This window comes from Heloderma suspectum, chromosome 4, assembly GCF_057233095.1.
Source record: "Heloderma suspectum isolate Gila_16-S chromosome 4, 16-S_ref, whole genome shotgun sequence".
NCBI lineage: Eukaryota > Metazoa > Chordata > Lepidosauria > Squamata > Helodermatidae > Heloderma > Heloderma suspectum.
Genome location: NC_139461.1, coordinates 236,819,445 through 236,837,743, shown reverse-complemented (window position 1 = coordinate 236,837,743; position 18,299 = coordinate 236,819,445). Strand labels below are relative to the sequence as shown.

The window sequence follows — 18,299 nt, the reverse complement described above, 5'->3', positions numbered from 1 at the left end:
CTGCTTAAAGAGGAAGGTCTTAACCTGGCATCTAAATGTATACAGTGTATAAGTGAAGACTGTTCTAAGGAATTGCTATAGCTTGTTGCTTTTAAAGGGATACTTTAAATTGTTACTGTCATTGCTACTGCCCATTTAGTGTTTTGTGTTGTTTTTAATTCTATCTGACTTTATAGTGGATTGTATGTTTCTTTTTTTATGACCCACTTTGTTTTTAACAGAAAAGTCGGGTATACATTTCAGCAGCAAAGACATTTACAGCAAGTTCTATACATGTTTACCAAGAAGTTGTTGTTGTTGTTGTTCAGTCGTTCAGTCGTGTCCAACTCTTCATGACCCCATGGACCATAGCACGCCAGGCCTTCCTGTCCTGTGCTCTCTCCCGGAGTGTGCTCAAGTTCATATTCATTGCATCCGTGATGCTATCTAGCCATCTCATCCTCTGCCGTCCCCTTCTCCTTTTGCCTTCAGTCTTTCCCAGCATCAGGGTCTTTTCCAGGGAGTTTTCTCTTCGCATTAGGTGGCCAAAATATTGGAGCTTCAGCTTCAGTATCTGTCCTTCCAATGAGCACTCAGGGTTGATTTCCTTTAGGATGGACTGATTTGACCTCCTTGCAGTCCAGGGGACTCGTAAGAGTCTTCTCCAGCACCACAGTTGGAAAGCATCAATTCTTCGGCGCTCAGCCTTCCTTATAGTCCAGCTCTCACAGCCATACGTTACTACTGGGAAAACCATAGCTTTGATTAGACGGACCTTTGTCGGCAAGGTGATGTCTCTGCTTCTTACTATGCTGTCTAGGTTGGCCATAGCTTTCCTCCCAAGGAGCAAGCGTCTTTTAATTTCATGGCTACAGTCACCGTCTGCGGTGATCTTGGAGCCCAAGAAAGTAAAATCTGTCACTGCTTCCATTTCTTCCCCTTCTATATGCCAGGAAGTGATGGGGCCAGATGCCATGATCTTCGTTTTTTTAATGTTGAGTTTCAAACCAGCTTTTGCACTCTCCTCTTTCACCCTCAACAAGAGGCTCTTGAGATCCTCTTCGCTTTCTGCCATTAGGGTGGTATCGTCTGCATATCGGAGGTTGTTGATAATTCTCCCGGCAATCTTAATTCCGACCTCTGATTCATCCAACCCAGCATTTCTCATGATGTACTCTGCATATAAGTTAAATAAGCAGGGTGACAATATGCAGCCTTGTCGTACTCCTTTCCCAATTTTGAACCAATCAGTTGTTCCATGTCTGGTTCTTACTGTTGCTTCTTGACCCTCGTACAGGTTTCTCAGGAGACGGGTAAGGTGGTCTGGTACTCCCATCACTTTAAGAATTTGCCACAGTTTGTTGTGATCTACACAATCAAAGGCTTTAGCGTAGTCAATGAAGCAGAAATAGACGTTTTTCTGGAATTCTCTTGCTTTCTCCATGATGCAGCGAATGTTGGCAATTTGATCTCTAGTTCCTCTGCCTCTTCTAAATCCAGCTTGTACTTCCGGTAGTTCTCGGTTCGCATACTGCTGAAGCCTAGCTTGTAGGATTTTGAGCATCACCTTGCCGGCATGTGAAATGAGCGCAACTGTGCTGTAGTTTGAACACTCTTTGGCGTTGCCCTTCTTTGGAATTGGAATGTAAACTGACCTTTTCCAGTCTTGTGGCCACTGTTGAGTGTTCCAGATTTGTTGGCATATTGAACGCAGCACTTTAACAGCATCATCTTTTAGGATTTTAAATAGCTCGGCTGGAATACTGTCATCTCCGCTAGCTTTGTTGTTAGTAATGCTTCCTAAGGCCCACTTGACTTCACTCTCTAGGATGTCCGGCTCAAGTTCAGTGACCGCACTATCATGGCTATCAGGGACATTCAGATCTTTCCTGTATAGTTCTTCTGTGTATTCTTGCCACCTCTTCTTAATCTCATCTGCTTCTGTTAGGTCCCTGCCTTCTTTGTCCTTTATCATGCCCATCTTTGCACAAAACGTTCCCTTGAGATCTCCGATTTTCTTGAAAAGATCTCTAGTCTTTCCCATTCTGTTGTTTTCCTGGATTTCTTTGCATTGTTCATTTAAGAAGGCCTTCTTGTCTCTCCTTGCTATTCTCTGGAACTCTGCATTCAGTTGGGTATATCTTCCCCTTTCTCCCTTGCTTTTCGCTTCCCTTCTTTCCTCAGCTACTTGTAAAGCCTCATCAGACAGCCACTTGGCTTTCTTGCATTTCTTTTTCTTTGGGATGGATTGAGTTGCTGCCTCCTGAACAATGTTACGGACCTCCGTCCATAGTTCCTCAGGCACTCTGTCTATCAGGTCTAATCCCTTAAATCTATTCCTCACCTCCACTGTATATTCATCAGGGATATGATTTAGGTCATACCTGAACGGTTTAGTGGTTTTCCTGACGTTCTTAATTTAAGCCGAAATTTTGCAAGAAGCAGCTCATGATCTGAGCCACAGTCAGCTCCAGGTCTTGTTTTTACTGACTGTATGGAGCTTCTCCATCTTTGGCTGCAAAGGACATAATCAATCTGATTTCGATATTGACCATCTGGCGACGTCCATGTGTAGAGTCGCCTCTTGTGCTGTTGGAAAAGAGTGTTTGCTATGATCAGCATGTTCTCTTGGCAAAACTCTATTAGCTTTTGTCCTGCTTCATTTTGTACACCAAGGCCATGCCTGCCTGTTATCCCGGTGATTTCTTGACTTCCTACTTTAGCATTCCAATCCCCTATGATGAAGAGGACATCTTTTTTTGGTGTTAGTTCTAGAAGGTGTTGTAGGTCTTCATAGAACCGATCAACCTCAGCTTCTTTGGCATCAGTGGTTGGGGCATAGACTTGAATTACTGTGATGTTGAATGGTTTGCCTTGGATTCGTACTGAGATCATTCTATCATTTTTAAGATTGTACCCCAGTACTGCTTTTCCCACCCTTTTGTTGACTATGAGTGCTACTCCATTTCTTCTAAGGGATTCTTGCCCACAGTAGTAGATATGATGGTCACCTGAATTAAATTCGCCCATGCCTGTCCATTTTAGTTCGCTGATTCCCAAGATGTCGATGTTCAATCTTGCCATCTCATGTTTGACCACCTCCAGCTTACCAAGAAGTAAGTCCTACTATATCCAAAGGAGCTTACACCTTAGTAAGCATATTTAGGATTGAAGCCTTATTTAGGTTATTCAGTCCTAGCAAGTTTGCAGGGAACATGTAAGCCCTTCACTCCAAGAAAATAAAACTCGCCAAAGGGAAGCTAGGGATAATTACTCCCAGCATAACAGATACACAGTTCTTTTTGGCTGTGATGCTTGCAGAAATATGCATTCTTTGTCAGTTGGGAAACAGATTTCAACATCCTGTGTGATACCACACAGGATGTAAACATAAAGGTTTCATGTAGGCCTAAGACCAGCTGTTGATGGTTTTCCAGAAAAAGATGGACTCTATGTTCACTCTCTTATAATTGTTCTCACTGACTACTGCAACAGTCCTTTGCTTTGTCTTCCTGCCTGTTTACTCACACCTCTTTCTTCTGTCTCATTCTTCAGCTAATTTAATCTATTAAGCATGTTAGTATAATTTCTGTTCTTCACAATTGGCTTCCGCTTTCTTCTCATATTCCATTTCAGCTTTGTGTATTGACTTTCAAAAGTTTAATTCTCTTTGCCCCATTAATTTAGCATTTCTCTTTCTTTCTCCCGCTTTGTGCACTTTACGCTTCTCTGAGGCCCTTTGCCCTCTGTGATGTCACATATGTGTATGTTATAAATGTGTATATATATGTATGTGTGTGTGTGTGTATATATATATATATATATACACACACACGCACATTAATGTTATGGCTCTGTATTTTCTGGCAAGTAAATCTAGAGAGTGAGCGGTATGAGTGACAGGAGATATGTTGTATTTGCATCTGTGAGATGACTGGCTGAGTGGTGGTGGTGGGGTGAAATGGTGTGTGATATATAAACAGGGAGCAGTGTCTGTAGAGTTTTAGAATAGGAAGAGATAGGTAGGGCTTGTGTGGAGATCGTGCCTAGGATCTGCGTTTATAGGATTAATGATTGAGTGCATGTGTGTGTGAGAGAGAGGGAGAGGATATACAGAAGGTTTTAAAGTGACTTATTAGTTTAACTCAATTATTTATGTGCAGGGGGAGAGTAAAGTGTTTATTTACTATTTCAGACCTTAATTTTGTCAATAATAAATATTTATCTGCTTTTTAAAATCTTTCACCTACAGCTTATGGCTAACAAAGGGTAAAAGTGATAAGGGAATAACGTATGTCATAATAAAAAGCCAGTGTGTCCTCACATCTCGAGAAATAAAAGTGCTGGACCCGAGGTAATGGTCCTGGTGGCAGCGTTACTGTGTGTGTGGTGGAATGTACTGCCTGCTGTGGGAAAGGCCTTATAGAAAGGGTATTCACACTGGTAAATAGGCAGGAACACCACAGTCTCCATAGAGCAAAAATTACATCTGCCATTTCCTAACAATGCTTTTTCTTCTTTGCTCTTCCCTATCTTTGCACTGCTTTACCTCCTGGTACCTGTCTAGCTGAACTGTTGATAAAAACCTGGCTCTTCAGTTTCGTTCTCTAATTTTACCATTTACCCCACCCTGCCTTGTCTTGCCCTACATTGTAAGTGTAAGCCTGAAGGCAGGTCCTGTTTATATGCAACATCTAGTTTATATAGGTGCTCTAAAAATAATAATACACAACTCAGCTGACACTAAAAGGCATTTGACAGTTCATTTAGCCAGAGGTGATGAAGCTGATACAAAACAGAAAATTGTTCTTTTGCTGTTGCTGCTATCTGGCACTAACATCGGCTAGAGAAATAGGATGCTTCTAGATGGATACCTCCTAAAGCTACTCATCAAAAGGAATTTTGCAGCTGTCAGTGTCTGGACCCCGATAAAGTTCTGTGTTTGAGAAAGGGTGATTGTACAATACAGTCGTACAATTGTCCTTGTCTGGAAGCACTTAGTAGGACTAAATAGGTAGACGTCTTTCAAGGAAAGAAACACTGATCTGGCTTAGCAACATCTTTTGAACATTTATAGGCAGTGTGAATCTGGCCAAATATGCAATACTGGAAAGTCTCTAGTAAGACAGCCAGTGGTGCAGTTAGGTAATTTTGGACTCCAAATGCAATGGTCTTACATGGGCCCTGGTCCTTAGATGGTAATGTGTATTACACCACTTACTTCAAAATGTGGTAAGGCAGGCCTGCTGCATTTGGGGTTTTCACTTCTGCTGCATGGGGCCCTGGACCTGTGTCCCAAAGTCCAGTCCTGACAGCACCACTGAAAACAGCCCTTCAAATTGGGATATCAAGCAGTGGGAGCAGACTGAACATGAACATATGAAGCTGCTTTATCTTATACCGAGTTCCACCCTTGGTCCATCCAGCCTGGTACTGAAAGGCTGTGGCTGTCCAAGATCTCAGGCAGGAGCCTGCTCCAGTTCTGCTACGAGAGTTTTTAAAGTAGAAATGCCAGGGATTGAACCATGACCCCTAACAGATGAGAGTCCCTACTCATTTCTGCTTCCTCCTACTCAAACATTCCAAAGTGTATTTCAATCCCCTGGGAATAATCCCCTCACATCTACTATCCTGCATTTCTCCTCAAGCCCTAACCCATGCAGAGATTCTTCCACTCTTCTCCATTAGCTTGCCCACTATTCTTTCGCTGTGGCTGATCCATTTCTTCTCTTTGGGATCTCGCTTTGCTGAAATGTGGGTAAGCAGATGGTCTCCCTCCCTCCCTCCCTACAGAGTCCCACTTTTGTGAAGGTGTTAAGGGGCACCTTGCCCTGCACTTCTTCATTGTACACCCCACCCCTGCTGCCAGCCCTACTTTTCCCAGCTCAAGCATCACTTAGGCTAGCAGCTGCTGCTGTTCCTATCCAAACTGAATGGAGCCACAGGATACATCCACAACAGTCCACTCTTTCTGCAGCGTATTGCTGATACCTGCAGCTGGCAGCAGAGCATATTTATAAATATTGTTTCTGGAGGCTGGGGGAGTACATTGCACACTCCTGCAGGAGACGCCTTGAAATCGGATTGCTCCTTCGCTTCCGCGACTCACTTGGCATTTTCTGTCTTTGTTAGGTGTGTGCGTGCCCCCTGTAGTATATATAATTGAGGCCGTTAAATCATCCCTTCCATTCTCGGGACACGCGCCTCCGTGCTCTGGCCTGCAGCCTTTTTCCGGAGAGGACCCAGGCTAGCATCTTGCTGGCTCCCCTCAACGGAAGTTCCGCTGGTATGTCTTGGCGCCGCCTTAACCCTCTGCTACTCTTGCTTTCGCCAGGGAGCTGCTGCTGCGGCTTCACCGTGGACCAGGTAAAACCACTACATCGCTCTGTCCGGCATGTGGGGGAGGGAAGGTGCCGGGAAGAGAGGGGAGGGGGAGGAATCGCAAGGAGAGCGCATCCGTTGGGTGATGGGGGACGAAAGCCAGTCCAGCTCAACGTGCTGCGCTCCAGCATCGTCGGTGTGCCAGGACCGCAGAAGGGTGCCCGCCCGCCCTCTGCCTTGTTGCTGCGCTCTCCGCCACAGGCGAGTTAACTTTTCCAAAATCACCCACCTTTGGCGGTGGGGAGGAGGGCCTGCCTGCCGGCAAGAAAGCGCTCTTTGCAAAGATTAATCTGGCCTTGATAATCTGCCGCGTTACGTTTGGGACAAGCTTTGCACCAATCACCGCAGCCGAACGAGGTGGTTGGTGTGTTTGTTCCTTCTTCCCTCTCTTTAGCTGCCAGCAGCTTCGTCATCCTGGATTAGGTCAGGCAGGCTGAGGAGACCGGCGCTCTCTCCGCCCGGGCTTCCAAAGCCTTTTTATGCCCCCCTGACCCGTCCCAATCTCCGCAGCGGACAGCGGCCCTCCCACGCTATTCCTCAATTGGCTACCGAGGATACTTCGTGGCCCGCCCAGTGTCGGAGGGGCTGGGGGGGGGAGAAGCAGATGCGGCCCCTCTGATTGGGCGCCCTGTGGTCCCCTCCGCTCCTTGCCTGAAGTGATTGGGCAGCCGCGCGCCTTGTCCCTCGGTGCGCTTGAGCGGCTGGGAGCCCTCCTCGGGTCTGATTGGGCGGCGGGAAGCCCCCCGCGCGCTCCTAGTCGCTGGGCGCCTGGTGGAGAGCGCCCCTCGCCTTCCACCATTGGTCCTCGGAAGTCCCGCCTTGCTGTGTGATTGGCGACGGACCCCTGTCTCCGAGTCCGGCTGCCGCCGCTGCCCGGGTCGGCATGGCGGGTGGCTGGGGAAGCGGAGCGCGAGCCCGGAGGAAGGGTGGCCGGGATCGCCCCGCGGCTCTGGTGAGGAGGCGGGCGAGGGAGGGAAGTGGCTCCAGCGCCGGGGTGGGGGAAGAGGAGGAGGGAGCTGCTGCTGCAGCAGCGAGCGTGGGCTTCAGTTCTGCACCCTTCCTCCGTGTTTTCCTTTGCCCGGGTCAAGCGCCCGTCCCCAGAGCGATTCCTCTCAGTTGCGCCCCTCCCGGCCTGTTGCTTCTCCCTCAGGTCGACCTCCCCTGCCTTGCCCGGCGTCTTTTATGAAGACCCCGTTGTGGCGATCCCCCACCTCCGACTCGTCTCTGGCTTCTAAGATTGCTCCCGCTTGTTGCCTAACCTAACCCGTTCCAGCGTTTGGCCGGATGAACCTTTCCACGGCAGGAGCGCCTCGCTTCGCCTTCCAAGCCCTTCCCATCCATCAAGAATGTGGTCCCAATCCCATCGTCTAAACCAGCTTCCCACAACCTGCCGCCTTCCAGGTGTGTTGGACTACAACTCCCAGCATCCCCTAGCCTTCCTGGGAGTTGTAGTAAAACACATCTGGAGGGTACCAGGTTGGGGAAGTTTGATTTAAACATCTCTCTTTCGGTCAACGATCCTGCCATCTTGGGATTTGCCTGTGCGTAATGGATAGGTCTTTCTGTCTTGGTTTTCACAGCTGAATGGGGCTGGCTATGATTGAGCACTTGGATCGGGGAGAAAATAGAGGGGGAGTCAGGTATGTCTCTCTCTGTGTGTGTGAGGGAGTGCGTGCAGGGCAGGCCCACTTTGTTTTTTCTCTTGAAATGTTCAGGTGGTATGTATTTTTCTAAGACAAAGATGGGCAACTTGTGCCCCTCCAGATGTTGTTGGAGGGCCATAGGTTAATTTGTCATCCCTGAACATTGTCCATACTAGTTGGTGCTGATGCGAGTTGGAGTCCAGCAACATCTGGAGGGCCTCAGGTTACACACCCCTGTTTATTGCCTTCATTTGCTGTGTAGCAATGATGGGAGAGGAGAGAATGAAGAAGGAAAATTAAGCAAGAATGTTTATTAAATCTAGGGGAGTTACCTGATGTGCCTGGACTCATTTTTGCCCTAGGTCTCAACCACATGTAATCGCGCCATGTGGATTAACCATTGACCTGTGTAGTTGAACGTCCACATGCTAGTCACTTTCTGAATAAATTCTCCAGCACCATCATTGTTGACTGACCCAAAGGTGAATGTCAGCAGAATGCTGACTTGAACTACCTTTTTGTTTAGAGTACAGAGAAAACCTGAAGAGTTCTATGCAGACATTTATCTGCATTGGCCAAAACACTCTCTTCTTGTAACCTCTGGAGGTTAAAGACAGACCTGCTGAAAAATAATATCTTCAGCTGTTGGCCAATTTTGTAGGAGTGTCAGCAACATTTATGTAGAAGGTAACATGAGAGTTTTCTGCTGAAAGGGATCAATAATGCCTGACCGAAGTACTAACTGACCAAAGTTATCTAGAAGACCTGATCCCTTCCTGATAGAGAGAGTTTAGCCAACGATTCTTTCATCACCTTCTGTTCTTATGAACTGTCCTGAAGGGCAAGTTTTATGTCAGGGGAAAGGTTCTGATCTAGCATTCTCCCTGACATACTACTATCTTGGAATGTTCAGAGAATTTTTGTGTTTTTTTGTATGAGGCAGTACCCAGACATTCGACCCACACGTGTATTCTGATGTATCACAGTACATCCACTGACATATCATGTGAGGCTGTTGAGTTGTCTAATGAACCCAGTTTGCATGCACTTGCATTTCTTCATGATAAATTCCCATGCTTCTTTGGTACGTGTTTTGAATCTAAGAGTGACATGACTGGAGCTGTGTGCATGGTTCCTTCTCATTTGGTCATTGCTTAGCTAGGGGAATGGGCAATGGCTTGGTGAAAAGGAACCGTGCAATTGGCTATTCCTACCTTATTCCTGGATTCAAATCCAGAAATGACTCTCATGTGGCTACTGATGGTGATAAATTGGGCCTTAATTAAGCAAAGTTGACTTCTCAGCAATGTACCATTGGAGGTAGGAGGCCTAGCCTGATTTAACTGCCTCAGATGAAAAACCCAAATGATGCACCCTCAGGTAACAATAATTGCCATTGTTGCTCTTTTGTGGTGCCCAGATGTGCCATCTGAGGCAGACTGCTTCACTGTGTAATGGAAAGGCAGGGCCTGGAGGTCGCTATACCTCCAGGTCAGTCACTGTGAAAGATATCCAAACTCAAAGACAACTGCCGCTATGCCCACTCCCAGGTGCCTATAGTGAATCTAAAAAGTGCCTGTCAATTCTGGAAAGGTGGCATCTTGTCATCGGGGACCTCTTACGACTTGGAACCAAAGTGACTTAAATGGCTTGAGATCTGAGTACCTGAAGGTTTTCAACAGAGTCCCACCTCCAAGCTCCACCACCTTTTGAAGCTAGGGAGATAGTGATTGATGAGAGGACCTTGTCAGTCATGGTGCCCTGCATGTGGGACATGTGTAGCTTGCCTGATGGTGAACTTGATGTTTTTTCCAGCCCCAGGTGAAGACTTTTATTTCCCTAGCAGTGCAGCCCAGACCAGCTGGGTTGAACAGTTGCTGACAAGTCACTTACTAGCTCTGCTGGTTTCTCTTGTCCTGTTTTGCTCTTGTTCTTTTTAATGTTGTTTGTCATCATCTTTAACCATGTGGGTCCCCAGAACATCTTACACAAACATGTGATAAAATACCAAATAAAAAATAAAACACAAAAAAAGCATCACGACAAAAATATATTATTGTTTTATGATTGTTAGAAGCATCCCTGTGAGTTATCAAAGGGAAGGGTGGCATAGACATATTTTAAATATATACATAAGCCAATCCTGACATTTTCTCCCTAGCTCAATGATGCAGTTAGAGTAGCAATATGAAGAGCCAGAAAAATGTGGTGGGAAATTTCTTGGTAAATATATATAAAATTAGAATATATGGTGTGATACTAACTTATCAAACCTGACTGCTCTAAGAATATGAAATGTATGTATTTAACTACCAGTTAGCATATAAAATAGTACGGCTTAGTAGATTTATGAAATTTAAATGCATGAATACATTAGCTGTTATTCAAACAATGTTCACAAATGTAAGGTATCTAGCGTAAGCATATTTATTTTGTCAGATAACAGACCAGAAACAATTGAATAAAAGATGAAATAAAAGCACGCAACATTTCAATAAATGTTACCTTTCTGACTCTTTTTTTTAACATTGAGAGTTTTTGAGGGTTTATACAATATAGTTCTGAGGGTGTGTAAAATAGTTAGATTTTATATCTGTGTATCAGCGCAAATTTAGTTCACTTCTTCTGGGTGTCAAAAAGGCAGTTAATTATACATATTTTGTACAGGAGCTTACCAGGGAGTGAACTGAGATGATCCAGGTGGGAACCCATCCACATACAGGGGTGTTTTTTTTTGTCCCACTGTGCATCACACTGTTCTTATTTAGTTGAATCTCATACACAGTAATCCTGTCACCTAGGTAGAGATCCTCTTGGAGCTCTTCACAGCTTTCTTGGGATTTCATAATCATTTGGTGTCATCTGCTTATGCTCCTGACTGCCTTACTGTTTGCCTCAGATTTCAGACCATTTATGAACAAGTTAAATAGCACCAGTCCCAGTACTGATTCTTGTATTTGCATGTTAGCTAACACATGTAGCATGCCAAAAACTAGGACAGAAGGAAGGGATGGCCTTGAGTAGAGCTAAGGGGGATGGACTATAGCTATATTTTAGAAGTACTTTGAATACATTATTGTTTCAACATCTCCTTGGGGATTGCATGCGGAGGGGTAAGTCTCAATACTTTTGCCATTACTTTGGATTAGGAATTTGTTTTTTGATAGAAATTAGTACAATACAGTAGGTTTTCTATTCCCTTGGAGCAGGGCACTTAATCTGGGCTAAAGCCTATGTCTGCCAATTCTTAGAAATGCTGCTGTTTTGCTAATACAAAATGATACAAGTCTTGCTTTTTCTGGCCTACCTTGTAATGGGGCAAGTGTTGGCTATTAAATTGGACCCTATACTTAAACATATGGAAAGGTTTCAGCCTTTCTTCCCATATGAACACCTTCCTGATCTGTGGATCTGTGGATCATATGCCCTTCCTGATCTGTGGATACTTCATGCCTGGCTCTTATTATTATTCAGGCGTAACAGCAAGCTACAGTTAACACAAACCATGGCTTGCAAATCTGCTTCAAACTGGTTTTCTATCTTGGTTTGGCATTATATTGCAAATCATGGTTTGGTGTTATGTCTGGCTGCAGTCCTATATAAGGTTGCCTGGGAGTACCTTCCACTGAACTCAATGGGGCTTGCTTCTGACTAGACATGTATAGAATTGCTCTATTAGTCTTCATACCAGAAGTGTCTGTTTTATTCTTTGTTTTACCTGTAGGCACTTTCTTTGACAGGTAAGGGTCAAGAAGGCAAGACAATAATTTTGAAAGCGCACATTGACTTTTGGTTAACATCCAGTAGCAATTTTGGGGTGTGGTAACGTGAGCAATAATAATTGTACCTGTGCCAATAATCTTTAGCTTTTTGCTAGATCTAGCACAGTGTGCAAGTCAACAACTCCTTCCCTTTTCTCATGATATTCATTTAAAATGTTGATAAGAACAACGGACTTTACTTTGTAAATGTTTCCCCATGGGATTAACCAAAGGAGCCGTAGTGGTGAGAACTGGGTGTTCTCGCCTTAAAGCAACTCTGCCCCTTGTTACGAAATGCTGCATTTGTCTTATTATAACAAGCGGGGAAATCACTTTGAGCAATGGCAGCTGTTGAGGATAATGGCAAAGAAGTGTATGCTGCACTCTTCCTCCTGATTGCTACAGTTACATAGGAAGCTGTTGGATTTCTTTCCAACTTACCCAAATGTGACTCTAGGGCTCCAGCTGGCTGACAGATGAGTTTTCTGCAATATTTTTCTCTTCACTGCAAACTGATAGGGAGGAAGTGAACAAGCAGTGCAACAGCAGGATACATGCAGTGCAACTTGGTATTGAACCTGAGTGAAGGTTGGGGAATCCAAGGTTTTGGGCTTCCCATTGACTATTGTGGGAAAACATTTGCACTCTTAAGAAAATCATGTAGTTTGGCATATTTTTCCTTAACATAATTTATTATGTTTGCCTGGGAGTGTTATGGTATTCGTGACACTTTGGCAAGTGCTCTTTAAAAAAAATAAAAATCTTTCATGTAATATTGAAGTGACATTTGATATGATATAGAATAAATCATATCATAGTACATCCCAGTGGTTTTAATAAATGTGTGGTTCAAGAATTCCGCTGAATTCAGATGATATGCCAAGACATGGTTTGGAGGATTTGGAATGAGCCATGGATGAACATTCCTTCCTCCCCCTGCTCCTTCTCTCATTCATGTGTGCAGCTAAATCAATGATTTCTTCTTTTGACCAAACCATAATTTGCTGGTTTTGAAGTAGTGATGTAGTGTGGTGTGATAAAAAAGTGGAAGCAATTGATTAAGGGGAGGAGGGAGTGCCTGAGCCTGTGACTCATTTGCTATCCTCGAACTGTGGGAGGATTGAATTCAGCCAGAGTCTTATATCTTGCTTTTCCAAGACAATGCAAATGAGACTCATTTCCGCAAAAACAGATTGTCCTTTGTCTTTCTTTTGACACACAAAAAACTCAAAAGTTTTATAATAGAAACAGTGACCTATCCAACCAGTCCATTATAGATGGCAGATTTATAATTTCCACTGAGGAGCAATTACCATTCTTCCTGCTATTAAGAGATGAACAGTCATTTTCAGATTTTCTGGTTCCAAAATGGGAGTGGTTCTAATGGAACCATATGTCAAGTCAATATGGACTAATATTATTTTGCAGTACCATATAATATTTGGACAATTCCAGAAACCATAAATCTTATTAGCACTTGGTCTGCCACACTTCTAGCAGCTGTCACGGCCAAGTAATATATTGTATTGAATCTTATGATACTAGTGATGTTGGATCTTATAGAACCTATGTCTTTAAACATAATGTAATTTTTGGGAAATGTTGCCATAGCCATGATGTACGGTAGAATTTGCATTGTTAAAGGAAGGCTGAGGAAGTTTTGAGGGAGCCAAAACTTATGATGGTGAAGGAACAACAGGATATATTACAGAAGATAAATGGCTTTTAGCAACATTTAAATGAAAATAAATAGTACTTTTTAAGGGGAAAGCTGGTATATTTAGGACTTGTAAAATTAAACCAATTAAGTTTATAGCTTTAAACTATTAAAGATTTTTTTGCATAAATTCTCTAGTATCGTTTATCAGTCTTGTGGAATATTTCTTGGAATCAATGTTATCTTGTTTGAAACTTTGATACTTGTTCTAAATCAAGCCCAATGTATTCTGGAGGAGTGGACTTCCTAATCATGGTGATGGAGTAGTGAGTTGGCTTCCTATTATTTAGCACTCTAATATCACTCAGGAATAGCATTTATAGACTAAGGACACAATCCTGTGCATGTTTAGGCAGAAGAAAGTCCTATAACTCCCAGCACGACTGGCTGGGGAATGCTGGGAGTTGTAGGACTTTCTTCTGTCTAAACATGTATAGGATTGCACCCTAAAGCTTGGAGGAGCAGCACCCTGATTTTCTTTTTATTTTTGCATACAGTTACTCAGAAATGTGTTCTGTTCATTTCAGTGGAACTTAACTTCCATGTAAGAGTTATAGAATTGGGTGTTAGTGTCCATGATAAGAGGGCCTGGATAATATGTATGTTAGGAAGGGAGCGTATTAGGGATATGCATTGGATTTGGATTAAGCCTAAAGCTTGAGCAGAATTGGGCTGCTTTGGTTTGGTTCTGTTGCTTTCTGGGGTAAAGCCAACAGAATCAAAGCCGTTCCAGAATGAGGCTTTGTTAGCAACTTGTGTTTCAGAGATGCATAGACTTTGTCTCCTGCAAATAGAATAATTTGGTTTTGTTTCTCTAAATGCTGATTATGAGTCAGGGAGGGAGGGAATGTGTTTCCAATTCTGATTAAGGGGAGGGGAGTTGTAGCCATTTTTTTGGTTCTCCACTGTAGTCAGTGGGAAGCACAAAGCCTCAGATGTCTAAATTGCAACTCTGCTTTGGTACCAAGTTGAAGTGGACGGACTCCAAATTAGTACAAACCAAATTGCATACTTCAGTCAGGCTGTTTTCTGAAGTGCCAAATTGGGGTCCAAGTCAAAGCTGGGGGTCACTGATCTTAATGGTTCTGTGTGTTTTATTTCTGTAAGCTGCCTTGGGAGGGCTTTTGCCCTGAAAGGTGTCCAAGAAATATTTTAAGTAAATAAAGAAAATATGTTTGCTGTCTCATATTTCATGTATGCATATATTCTACAGAGGATGAGTAAACCAATTAGAAAATGCAAGGCTCAAACTGGTTCTTTTCCTCTCAGATCTTGTAGGAGAGCCAATCCCATATGAAGATGGCACTGCTGGTGTTTATGCGTAATGTGCTACTAGCCCTCTGTCTCTTTCTGGTGTTGGGATTTCTCTATTACTCAGCTTGGAAACTGCATCTTCTCCGATGGGAGGATTCAAGTAAGTATATTTGTTGTGCAGGCCATCCGAGAGTTTCTGTTGATGTGGGGCTAAGCAATTTTCCTCTTTTTCAGGTCTGCCCACAATGGAACAGCCTAGAACAAACCCAAACGCTTGGTGTATCATTTCATGTGCTCTAGAGATTGAATTTACTTTCTTTTGTTTTCTAGGTTGACTAATTGGGATACTGTAAAATAAATTGTACTGCCCTTGCTTATATAGGTATGTTTTCATGAACATGACTATTATTTATGTTGACTAAGGCTTTGAGAGTCAAAGTGGATCTATTGGCTTTCTTTATTGTTATTATATTCTTTATGTGAGCAGAGGCATGCTGTTGCTATTTCCCCTTTTTCTTCCATTAGCTTTTGCTTATATCTCCATAGGCCAGAGCTTTCCAAACTTTTCTGTTGGTGACACACTTTTTAGACATGCATCATTTCGTGACACGGTAATTCAGTTTTACTAGCAAACCGGAGGTTAAACTAACCCATTATAAGAGATACGACACATACATAAATTGTAATAACAAAATGTATGGGGATACAACGTATCTCATGAAAACCTTTCATTTGTATTTTTAAAAATATATGATTTGTAAGATAATAACATACATTGTTGTCATTTATGAGTAACAATATGTGCAAGAATTTAAAAAAGTTGAATAACACCAATAACTACTTACCATTTTAATGGGAGGTATGAGGTTGATGGGATGAACACAGCTTTTCAATATTTGGAGGAATATTAGATAAAGACACTCGCATTTTGTCATCAAGCATTTTTAAGCTTCCACGTTTCAGTGTCTTTAAGTTTGCTATCGTTGAAAAGGATACTTCACAAATGTATGTAGTGCAAAACTGCAAAAAAAATTTTAACGCTTTTTTAGCTATGTTTGGATGCATTTTTGAAATGCAAATCCAAAAGCTGTCTAAGTCACCCTGTTCATGCATCATTAACAGATTTTGATCATTTTTTTATGTCAGCTAATTCTTCTTCAATAAGTGAAAAGTTCCTCACTGCAGTTGAAAGAAATGGATTTCTGATCCAATTATAGTCTTGGATTTCAACATTTGGGAAGTAATGATGAACTTTCTCTCCAAGCAATGATAAATGATCAACAATTAGTGAGCTGATATCACATTTTAGCTGGCACTCAGCAGTTTTGGAAAACATTTCAAAATGTCCTTCTTTCATTTTCCTTTTCCAAATTGCTATTTTCTCTCTCATAGCACAAATTTTATCTACTGCTGTTAAGATATTTTCTCCTTTTCCTTGCATACTGGTGTTTATTTTATTCAAATGTTCAAATATGTCAGCAAGACATGCCAATTTTGTGCACCAAAGTTTGCTTTGAATTAGATTGCAGAATTCATTTTGCTGATTTTCCTCAAAAAGTTTAAGCATCATTTCCCTCAATTCATATACACGACAAAGCACTCGACCTCTTGAGAGCCAATGAACTTCTGTGTGTAGTAGAAGCTTTTTAAACCTTGTCCCCTTGTCTTCACGAATATGAGCAAATAATCTTGATTGAAGAGGTCTACTTTTAATGTAATTGACCATTTGAACCACTTTATCCAAAACTTTTCTTAATTCATTTCCAATGGTTTGTGCAACTAGTGCTTCGCGATGTAAAAAGCAATGAGTAATTATAATATTTTTATTCTCTTTCTTTGCTAAAGCTATAAAACCCTTTGTTGAACCAACCATTGAGGGTGCGCCATCTGTGCATATTCCTACACAATTTAACCATTGCAACTTATTTTCCTTCATGAAGCAATCAAAAGTTTTAAATATATCTTCACCTCTAGTTCTCATTGGAAGTTCTAGACAACACAAGAATTGCTCAATAATTCTGTCAGTATGAATGAAACGTACAAAAACCAATAATTGTGCTAACCCACCGACATCTGTTGCTTCATCTAATTGCAATGTAAAGATCATATTATCGTCTTGAAAAATATCCTTCATTTGCTGCTTAATGTCATCAGACATGTCTTGAATACGTCTTCCGATTGTGTTATCTGCCAAAGGGATTTTATTAACTTCTATCTCAAATTCGGGCCCAAACATTGTTCGCACAGCAAGATTCCTTTATGGTGGTTTCGGCAATAGCGTGTGGGTCCTTGTTTTTGGCAATTATTTGAGCAACCAAGTAACTTGCCTTTTGAGCTTTCTCTAATGTCTTAATTCTCTTTGTGAATGATGCAGACTGCTTCTTTATAGATTTTGAAAGCTCAATAAAGTATTCTACTGGTTTTTCTGACAAATGACCGTGTTTTGAGGTAAAATTACGCTTTAATTTATTTGGTACCATACTTTCATTTGCAAGTATATCCCCACAAACTAAACACTGGGGACAAGGATTGTTTTCATTACCAGAAAATGTGAACCCCAGTTTCATATAATCTTTACTATATAAACAAGGCTTAGAAATTCTTCCTTTACACTTCTTACGTACTAATACAGACCGTTCAACAGTTGATTCTTGCGTAGTTTCCTCTTTAGCGGCTACATCTTGTTCATTGCAAACATCATCTTCACCAGCTTTCCTTTTCTTAATTAGAAAGGTATCCATTTTACGGGTAATTCAACTGCAATTTAATGAATAAATCTATGCGAATTTATTTCTAGGTTTTAGCATTAACTAAATATGAAAATAACAGAACTGTTTTTAGCATTTATCTTTCTCTGTTTTTTCTTATGAAAATAACAGCACCTGCGCTCCACTCCCACAGTGATAAAGTGAGATAAAGATAGGAATCAGGACCAGGAGAAAATGTGAAAAATAAATAACATTAACTAAAGTATTTACAATATATATTAGGACACATAGGTCCAGGTAGGAGCTCAGCTGCAAAAACACATGAAGTAGAGAAGCAAAAGTCCAACAAAAATTGTGTAAATATATATGTCTAACTACAAGGCTATACTGCTGTAAATATTTGCAATGCCTATGTCCAGAGTCCAGTTCCAGCACTCTCCGGTGGTACACTGCCAGTGGGTGGTTAATCCACAATTACAGCAGAGTAAAAATAAAAATAAATGGCAGAAATCAACTGAGCTCCATTCTGACTGGCCAAGATGGTGGACGGTCCGCTCGGTGCAGTCCCAGGCGGCGTTTCCACCTGCGTGTTACTCTGGCCTGGCCGCGCAGCAGCGCGGTGCAGAAGTCCGTGAAGGGCATGCCTGAAACCACGCAGGGCTGGTGGCTGCTGCCACTTCTCTGCGCCAGCGTCGGCCGAGCTCTGCTCCCAGGGCAGTGCCTCCCTTCCCCTCTCTTCGCCCTGATCCTCTACCTTTCCGGGGAGCGCAGGCTCGAAGCTCCTCGCCTGCCTGGCACAGCCCTCCCTGCTCTGGGGGCGTCCAGCGGGCCGTTGTTCTCCCCCGCTGCAGCCACA

The 18,299-nt window shown here is 42.6% G+C and overlaps 1 protein-coding gene across 9 annotated transcripts in view; it reads left to right on the top strand.

The window, feature by feature from the left end:
* Positions 1-7,194: 7,194 nt before the first annotated feature.
* Positions 7,195-18,299, top strand: part of ST3GAL3 (ST3 beta-galactoside alpha-2,3-sialyltransferase 3) — a 250,057-nt gene continuing 238,952 nt past the window's right edge. For 6 of the 9 annotated variants that reach the window (XM_084852774.1, XM_084852769.1, XM_084852778.1 and 3 more), the window contains exons 1-2: positions 7,195-7,312; positions 14,751-14,895. In XM_084852774.1, coding sequence (XP_084708900.1) covers positions 14,775-14,895 — 121 coding nt within the window. In that variant the 5' untranslated portion in view covers positions 7,195-7,312; positions 14,751-14,774. Of the gene's footprint in view, positions 7,313-7,940; positions 8,001-14,750; positions 14,896-18,299 lie in introns of those variants that run through there. The other 3 variants (XM_084852770.1, XM_084852777.1, XM_084852775.1) reach the window with 2 other exon arrangements.